The sequence below is a fragment of the Peromyscus leucopus genome, chromosome 9 (assembly GCF_004664715.2).
Source record: "Peromyscus leucopus breed LL Stock chromosome 9, UCI_PerLeu_2.1, whole genome shotgun sequence".
Classification (NCBI taxonomy): domain Eukaryota; kingdom Metazoa; phylum Chordata; class Mammalia; order Rodentia; family Cricetidae; genus Peromyscus; species Peromyscus leucopus.
Window position 1 is genome coordinate 54,958,245 of NC_051070.1, and position 9,815 is coordinate 54,968,059.

The following is a 9,815-nucleotide window of genomic DNA, read 5'->3' on the forward strand; positions in this document are numbered from 1 at the left end:
AACTGGGTTTAGATAACAGAAGGACAACTTCCCTTTTTAAAAGTGAGACTCTTGTCAATCATTGTGTTTGAACCTCTTCCTCCAAGCAGGTGTCCCTGCTGAATTAGAAGGAAAAGTTTAGTGGAGCTTTGGTAGTTACCTCCAAGGACTGCTGGCTGTTTCATTATTCTTTCGATGTGTGATGCTTTGGCCTTCTGGCTGTCATTCAGGACTCTTCACTGGGAATTGTCTGGAGGACTTTAAATTGAAAACAGCCGCTGCTATACAGCTGCTAACATTTGTTGTCTTCCACTCTACGGAACTCTTTACTCCCTAAAGGGAACGTATCTCTGACTTTTCTGCTGAGAACACTTCGAAAATGAATCTTGGCCAGGCCAGTCCTGACACCTTATGCTTTCCCAAAGGAAAAAGAAGAAATACTTTATCATGCCCAAGATCTCCCCTAAAATATTAAGGCTTTGCCTTGCAAAATCCACTTAACCCAAGGTACAAGGAGATATGGACTGAAAGAAAAGCATTTACATATCCAGCCAGAGTTCATTAAGAAAAAAAAAAAGGATCCGAAGTAGTTTGCAGCAAAAATGAAGACTAGGAAGAGGAAGGAAAGACAAAGGGGGGATATGGAGAAAGAGATAAAGGAACAGTTGACTGATGAGACATAAGCATGAGACAAGGAAAGCATCCGGCAGGAGAACAGTGGACTGAGAACAGCACCTGGGGAGCAGAGATCCTTGAAGATGAATGTTTGCCTCACCTCTGCTTTAGAACCCAGGACCAGTAGCCCAAGGATGGCACCACCCACCATGGGCTGGGCCTCCCCCATTGATCACTAATTGAGAAAATGCCTTACAGCTGGATCTCATGGAAGGAGTTCCTCAACTGAGGCTCCTTCCTTTTGATGACTCTAACTTGTGTCAAGTTGACACACAAAATGAGCCAGTACAATTAATACCAGAATATATAAAGATACAAAAAAAAAAATTAAACACTAAGAACACAAATCATGTCATCAGTAAATTGCCAAATGAACACACAATTATCAAAAGAAGAACAAATGAACAATAAATATATAAAAAGTGTTCAACATCCTTATCTATCAGAGAAAAGCAAAGCAAAACTACAGTGACGTCCCATCTCACACCAACAGACTGATTGTCATCGTGAAAGCAAACAGTAACAAATGCTAATAAAGGTTGAGGAATGCCTGATGGAGATGTAGAAACATTCACTGTAGGAATATAAATAAGGGTTCCTCAACAAAACACAATTAGAAATATCATATGACCCACTTATACCACTCTTGGAGATATTCCCAACAGAATCCACATTAGCATACCACCTGCACTGTTTTTATTATAGTAATGTTCACAAGAACAAAGAGTACTGTTCACAATCAGCCTACATGTCCATCAACAGACAGATGGATAAAGAAGAGGTGGTATAGACACAATGTAGTTTCCTGCAGCCATGAAAAACAAAAGTAAATTATTTGCAGGAAAATGAAACTGGAGAAGTAGGAAGACCCACTTCTAATCCAGATCTTTTGAGGTGGGAAGATCCACCTCTAATCTAGGTCACACCTTCTGCTAGAAGTCTTTATAAAGGATGTGGAAGAAGGGAGCTTCTCTTATTGCCTGCTTACTCTCACCCTCACTAGAAAGTCCATTTCTCCACTGGTATTAGTGCCTACTTTTTTGGGATTCCAGCATAGACTGAAGACCAGCTGAGACACCCAGCCTTGTGGACTGAACAACTACTGGATTTTTGGACCTCCAGTTCATAGACAACCATCATTGGATTAGCTGGACCACAGCCTAAAAGTCATTCTAAAAAATGCCCTTTCTATATAGAGACTTATTCTTTCAGCTCTGTTACTCTAAAGAACTCTGACTATTACAATCATGTTAAGCAAAAATGAGCCAAACTCAGAAAAACATAACACATACTTTCTCTTATGTGTGGAATATAAATATGCACATATATGTACACATGCACACATGCAGTAGAACTATTGGTGGAGAAGAAGAGGACTAGAGAGTGGTGGGGAGGCAGGAAAAGAGAGGGTAATAAAGGGTATGGGCAAAGTAAATGATAAACATGTATAGAATACATATCTTCATGAAACGTTATGTGATGAATGTATACTACTTAAAGATTCAAAAACTAGTGAGCAGGGTTGGAGAGATGACCTAGACATTAAGAGTACTTGCTGCTCTTGTAGAGGGCCTGGGTTCCATTCCCAACACCCACACGGATGCTTACAATCATCTCTAACTCCAGTTCTAGGGGATCTGATGCCCTCTTATGGCCTCTGTGAGGGCCAAGTATGCAGGGGGCATTACATACAAGCAGGCAGAACACTCATATCTGCAAAATAAAATAAATGAATCTTTAAAAAAAATATAGCCTCAAAATCAGATTCTCATCTGTTTGATGATTAGGGAGGTGCAGAAAATTATCCAATGGTTACCAAACAGACATGAAGTCAAGTGGGAGTTGTCTACACGGTTTCTACCAGCTTATTTAATAGAGGCATTTGACCCACTGGCAAGGCCAGGAAGGCTTTCTACAGAGAATGAATGACACTTACACCCATAACGGAACTGTGAGCATGAGCTGGCCAGGCAGTCCTGAGGGTGCAATCAAAAAATCGAGGTGGCTGGAGCACACAAAGTGAGAGGCAGAGAAACACATACAGGATGAGGACAGAGAAATAGGTAGGGATGAGAGCTCTATGGGTGTTGTGTGACAAAATATTTCCTGGGGAGACACAACATACATGTCTACTCACCCCAGACAGGGATTCCACCACAGACCAAAGTATGGATACCACCAAAGTCCAACTTTGTGAATAAATGTGTTTTATTGAAGTTACTTATAGAAATATGGGTGAAGGGTCACTTACAGGAGCAGAAAGGACTCAAAGACAGCTGCAGCACCAAAGTCATTCCAACATGGGTGACAGCTCACAAGGCTGGGAACCTGGGGCACACTGCACAGCCTGCAGGCAGCTCAACAGGTTGAAGGATGTCCTTTCCAGGTGCCTCAGTTGGTCTAAACCTCTTCCAGGCAGCTCAGCTACTTTCTACTTCTTCCAGGAAGCTGGTGTGATGTGAGTCTTCTTTGCAGGTAAGCTCACTTCCATCTCAGCTTTTACTACTTACTCTGGCAGGGAGGGGGCCCAGTGAATTTGGTCAGTTTCAGGGACTTCCTGAAGCTATTTTGAGTTATCTTCCTGCTTAAAGAGCTACCCTGGAGGATAGAATGATTCTGTCTCAGAGGAAACTGATACACAATACCACGCTGTGTAGATGGCGCTAGAAATCCTAAGTTTCATATGCAAATAAATAGAAAACTACAGGGACATTTAATCAGGGGATGTGCCCTGTTTTAACTTGGCTTTCCCGACTATTAGCCTACTATGTAGGAAACACAGGTAGGCCCATGTGCATGTGTATTGTTGACAAGGACCAAAGCCATGAGAAATTGGTGAGGCCTCCCCTATATGAGTCAGGCTCAGAAATAGCAAAACCTTCTTCCTCTGGCCCAAATTCAAGTGTTCACAGATGATTGATCAATGTGTAAGAATCTAGCAGTTGCCGCTTCCTCTCCCACCCCAGAAGCTTACTTCTTGGGACTACTCACCTACAGAGACCTCCTGTCCAGACTACTAACTCCTTCCCTGTGCTGCACCCAATCAACTCACTGAGGTTCTGGTTGGTGTAAGCAGTAGGTGTGGCTCCGTCAGAGCACACAGCTTTCCTGACCCCAGCTTTCCGGTATCCAAGTGTCTGTCATGTCTTCAATGTCACTGCCCCAGAGAGTTCAAGATCCCAGGCAAGGAGGCTGGGCACTACTATAGGATGCTAATTGCAGTGGAGCTCATATACACTAAGGAAGTCTTTAGGACTACAGCAGGGAGCACGGGATGGTCTACAGAGATTCAAAAAATGTTAACAGTAAAATCAATGGGATGGGAAAAGATTAGATTAGGTGGGTGAAGGGGAAAAAAAACAAGGGCATAATGTCATGAAAAGGTATCTGGCTTGTACTTCTTCAAGATAATCTCAAATGGTCTTACTGTCCCCATTCAAAATCAAATATGAATTAAAAGTTATTAGTCTTAATTACATTTGGGGCTGGATGACTGGGCAGTAGGGCCACTGTAAGGAGGATTGAGAAGTGAGAGTCAGAGCCCATTTGTGTGGGGCCAAGGAAACAGAAAGACTGGCCAGTGACTCAGTTGAGAGAAGATTTTAAAAAAGACTTCAAACTCATTGAATTTAGATTTTTTTCAATATTTTATTATGGCACACAGGGTTGAGTATGGAACTGTGTTCTTCAATCAAGTATTTCTTAAACCCACCAGCTGTTTGCATCAACTCATAACTAACGAGCACAAGTGTGAAAAGCTTGCTGTCAAGGTTTCCTACCTACGAAGGAATGCCAAGAGCCTCCACAGTTCAAATTCACATCATGGTAGATAAAGAAATGTTTTGCCTAGTTGTGTAGTAACACATATTCAACTAGAAGTAAGTAATGCAAAGAGACCACGTAACTTCAAATGAAGACTGCTTTGGTTTTAGGTAAAATTCCTAAGTCTCACGGGTCATCTAAAACACAGATAATGAAGAAACCAGCCGACCAAACAGTTGTCTAAGAAAACCAGAGCAGTAGGTAGGCAAAGACTTCATCTATCGTCCACACCAAACACAAGTGCAAGAATTATCATAGCCTTACCATGGATGGGGCAGATGGGGTATAGATGTGACACAGTGTCCAACCAGGCATTGAAATCCAAATATTTACCAATTAAGACATGCAGAGCAATGCCAATGCAACATACAAATTTATTATCTCCCCCAAGAAGTAACATTAATGCCATTGCCTGCTTGCGTGGTTTTTAAACGGTTTTGACATGTACAGCTTTAAAGGCAGTTTATGTGAGGCAGTAGAACGAAGCAAACAATACACCATTCATGAGCTCAGGGTTCCAGGCAACATGTTTGCAGTGTCAGGCAGCCTCCAACAAGGTTACTTTCCCCACTCAAAATCAAATATAGATTTTTTTTAAATCATTCCTTTTAATTATATCATGGGCTTAGATTTCCATTTATGCCATGATATTCAAGAATATATTAAAAATGTGGCCATTGTGACAACTGTGTGGGATTCAGTCTACCCAGATTGTAGTACTGTATACTTGCCCACCACAGTTTCAAACTTTGCCTTCTAGAAAGCCATCCCTCCAGCCAACATTGTATATTTTACAGGGTGAGCTACACTGTTATTAATGAATGCTTTCATTCATATTTATTATCAGGAAGGTTTAGGGGGAAATATTTTCTAGTCTTGACCTATTTCTCTATCCCTCAGAATGTCCAATTATGTACTGCACTTGTTAAAATTTTTATTTTAACATATTTTAAAAAATGGAGGTCAGTAGTCTACTTGTTTACGGTTTGTATTGGTGCCTTCTTTAAGGTATTTTAATTAAGTTTAAAAAAAAACCACAGCAAAATATATATCATTCAGTGTAACTTTATTTACTATTTATTGCACATAACTCAAGGTCTTTAATTTCTAACCACCAAGTTTCAAATGACTATTTTTTCCATGAAGTTGCACATGAACGTTAGTGAATTCATTTATTCATATTGTGTGTGTGTGTGTGTCTGTGGTTTTTTTTATTATTGTAAACATCTGTGTGATTCACATTGCCATAGATCCTGAACTCATAAGCGTGGACCATGCACAGGCTGGCAGCAAGCCAGAAAGCCACTCTGCAAGCAAACAGATACTCTGCATACGGGGAAAATTCATAGCACAACATTGAATGTCCAACCTAAGTCATCTCAGAACTAGACGTATATGGACTTCTTAATTTGTATAGGATCTGGAACTCAGCTGGTTGGTTGGTGATGAGGTTGACCTGATTTGGGGAGACTTTTTTTTTTTCCTGGAGTAGTCGGGAACAGGGCTCAATCTTTCTTCTTGGCTGCCTGCTCCTCCCCAGCACTTTCTTCTTTCTTCTCTTCCTCTTCAGATTCTTTGGTGTCGTCCTCTTCACCCTCGCCACCTTCTTCTTCTTTCGTGTCTTCAGACTCGTCCTTGGCAGCTTGAAGATAAGAAAAAAATACAAAATACAAATCCAGGTTAAGTCCAGGCAGAACATTCCTGCAGAGACTCTGTGAGTTACCAAACACTATTGCCCCACTCCCCCAAAGGACACATTACAGACAGTGCTTGACATGAACAGTTTTCCAGGAACCACCTACTTAAATAAATGGAGATTACTTCCAGGTGCTGGAGATTTTCTCCTCTCTAGTACCTTGCCTCAATATTCTTATGTGTCTGGCACTCATGTCCTTTAGGGGACAATCAGTTCTGGCTAACATCAAGTGTTCTTTTGGGTACCAAACTGTGTTAAATGAATGTGTTAAAATATGAACCTTTTACAATTTATAATAGATGCTTATTTAAACCTGTGTGTCCTCATCACATGTGTATTGTTTATGGTTGCAAAACCCCCCATCGATTTCCCTAGGTAGTAAGCAAGGCCCCATACCTCATCCATCTCCCAATGAATACCCACAGCCAGTTTGCACTAGGGATTCTGAAGGTTTTTGTCTTTGCATACCTTCTTCCTCCTCAGCGCCTTCCTCTTCCTCTCCCTCCTCCTTCTCCTTCTCCTCCTCTTCTGCTTCTCCCTCAGAAGGGGGCTCGTCCTTGGCCTCCTCAGCTTTGACAGCCTCAATGGTCTCCTCCACCTCCGTCTGCTCTTCCTGAACGTGGCTGGTGTAGTAGGCTGGGAATGAGCGAGCGGACATCAAGTAGGAGCTGCTCTGCAAGCCACTGTAGGCGGAGCGGCCAAAGATCTGCGAGCTCTGGGAGTAGCCACTGGTTATGCTGCCCACGCTGGTGAAACTGAGCCTGGTCTCTTCGCCTTCCAAGAGTTTCCTAGGGGATGGGGGCGGGGCGGGGCGGGGGAGCAGGAGAAGGGTACAGTTAGACCAACCACCACTGGACATGTGTTCACGACCAGTCCACCATTCATCACTTTCCCCTATTGCCAACCTCAAAAGCAAACACAATGATAAACAGGGTTAGGCATAATTAAGATTTAATAGGGATTTCATGAGAGACTCTACCCCCAAAAAAATCTTCTATGTACTCCTATTAGATTTAAAATGTAAATGCTAAGAACAGGGCTTACATTACTTTGGGGTTAATTCCTTATGCATTTGCACCTTCTTGGAGGAAGCCCAAACTAGAATTATTCTAGACCACTTGTGAGTCACAGTAACTCTGTGTGGACTTTGGTTATGTGATTGAGCTCTCCCAAGGTGCCACGCCCACTGCCTGCACCATTCCGATTTTACCTGTAAGCTGCAATCTCAATGTCCAAGGCCATCTTCACGTTGAGGAGGTCCTGGTACTCCTTCAGGTACCTCGCCATCTCGCTCTTCGTGCTTCTCAATTCATTCTCCAATTTGTTGATTGTGTCCTGTTGGAAGATGGCTTTAAGATTTCAAAGCACAAAGCTCTACTGCTTTTGTACTGCTGTAATATTGGTGCTAGAGACTAGTTTCAGTTAACTCCAAAGTGTGCACCTCCAATAAAATCACCCTTAAAATTACTGCATGGTTTTTTTGGCCTAAAATGTCCAGTCAAGTAATGCATGAGAAGGGGAGGAAGGGGGTGGGACGGACTGATGTAAGCAACTTTTAAAATTTTCTTTAGTCTATTGATTATGGTAAAATGTCCAAAAAAATACTAAATTGATAAAAAGAAAGAAGAGAGAAAAGAAAACCTTTGTCACACTTCTTTTAGCCAGGTCACACTTGGGAAATGGAATTTATAGTAATTTGCTAAAATGCTTTCCACAACTCTGTTTCTACTCCCCCAAAGATGAGAACTTAAAAATAAATACATAAATTGCAATAATTAATTGGCCTAAAATATTCTGACTGTATTCGTGTGTCCCTGTTAAAAATAAAACTATTCCAAGGCTTGGTGGCCCAGAACTAGTGAGAGAGCTAGCAGCAGTATTTATTAACCAAGAGATCCAGAAAGTGCAGAGGTAACTTGGAGTTAAGAGAGGTCAGTACAGAGAAAGCGTCAGACTAGTGGCCACGCCCAACTCCCACTCCCTCCTCCCCTTCCTTTCAACTCCCCCCCCCCCCCCCTACAGCGATTCAACACATCAGGCAGCAGTGAGTCCCCGCCCCTTCCAAGTGCCCTTCCATCCTTTCTACATCCTCCCGGAAGCCAAGCCCTCTGATAGCAGCTCCGTGCTCTAGGACCCCCTAGCGTTCACTCTCTGGGTGCACCCTCCACCCCGACTTTGCAGCCTCCCCGCCCCCACTGGGCTTGGACCGTGCCACACCTGCATGGCGCTGATGTCCGCGTTCTGCTTGTCCTCCAACTCCTGCAGCTGCTTCTCCAGAGCTTCGTTCATACCCCGGCATGCTTCGATCTCCAGGGTCTTAGCCTTGAGCAGGCGGCGGCTTTCGGACACCTCGTCCTTGGCAGCGCGCACAGCATCGGTGTTCTTGGCGGCGCTCTCGGTCAGCACCGTGAAGCGGCTCTTGAACCACTCTTCGGCGTTCTGCATGTTCTTGGCGGCCAGCTTCTCATACTGAGCGCGGATGTCCTTGAGGGCGGCGGAGAGGTCGGGCTTGGAGGACACGTCCATCTCCACGGAGATCTGCGCATACTGGATCTGAGCCTGCAGCTCGGCGATCTCCTCTTCGTGCACCTTCTTCAGGAAGGCGATCTCGTCCATCAGGCTGTCGATACGCTTCTCCAGCTCGGCGCGGGCGAGCGCGGCCTCATCGGCGCCTTTGCGCGCTTCCATCAGCCGGCCCTCGGCGTCCTCGCGGCTCAGCACCTCCTCCTCGTAGCGCGCCTGCAGGTTGCGCAGAGTCTCCTCCAGCCCCTCGCGCTCGCCCTGCAGCGCCTGCTTCTCGTTGGTGGCGTCTTCCGCCGCCAGCCGCAGATCGCGGATCTCCTGCTCGTACAGGGCGCGGAAGCGGGACGGTTCGGAGTGTTTCTGGCGCAGCACCAACAGCTCGGCTTCCAGGACCTTGTTCTGCTGCTCCAGCTCGTGCACGCGCTCTATGAAGCTGGCGAAGCGATCGTTGAGGTCCTGGAGCTGTGCCTTCTCCTGCGTGCGGATCGACTTGAGGTCGTTGCTGATGGCGGCTACCTGGCTCAGGTCGAGGTTCTCCAAGCTGGGCATCAAAGAGCCGGAGCTGGACGAGTAGCTGCGGCGCACGGACAGCGAGGAGGAGACCGGCGCGGAGTAGCTGGAGTACGCGGAGCGCGCCGTGCTGTAGCCGCTGCGCACGCTGGAGATGTGCACCCGGGGCGTCTCCACGTAGCGGCGCTTGTAGGAGGTCGAAAAGTACGGGTCGTAGCCGAACGAACTCATGGTGGCGGCCGGTGGGCCTCTCCGGCCCGGGGCGGAGGTGGGGGACCTAGAGAGAAAAACGGGGAAGAAGAGGGAAAGGGGAGGATGGATGGCTGTGTGCGGCTCGTCGCGGTCCTGCCACCTCTATTTATACTCCAGGACTCTGACGCAGACTGCGATTGATCGCGGTGCGCAGGCCAGTGGGGGCAGAGCGCTGCTGCAGCCAAGGGGAGGATTCTGCGCAAAAGCGAAGGCGGGGGCGAGCGACAGGCAGCTGGCGAGGTGCGGCTCCAGCCTGGCAGCTTTGCTCCGGGGCCCTCTACTTTCTCTGAGACCCGCATAACCTCCTGAATCATTCCTTTTCCTTTCCCACTCCCCCGGTCCACCTTGCCTATTAATA

At 45.6% G+C, this 9,815-nt stretch overlaps 1 protein-coding gene across 1 annotated transcript; it reads right to left on the reverse strand.

Moving 5' to 3' along the window:
* Positions 1–4,282: 4,282 nt before the first annotated feature.
* Nefl (neurofilament light) lies at positions 4,283–9,556 on the reverse strand. The gene is made up of 4 exons (XM_028883188.2): positions 8,390–9,556; positions 7,383–7,507; positions 6,641–6,960; positions 4,283–6,118 (listed from the first exon to the last, which is right to left on the reverse strand). The coding sequence occupies exons 1-4, from the start codon at positions 9,434–9,436 to the stop codon at positions 5,982–5,984; spliced, it is 1,629 nt and encodes a 542-aa protein (XP_028739021.1). The 5' UTR covers positions 9,437–9,556; the 3' UTR covers positions 4,283–5,981.
* Positions 9,557–9,815: the final 259 nt, after the last annotated feature.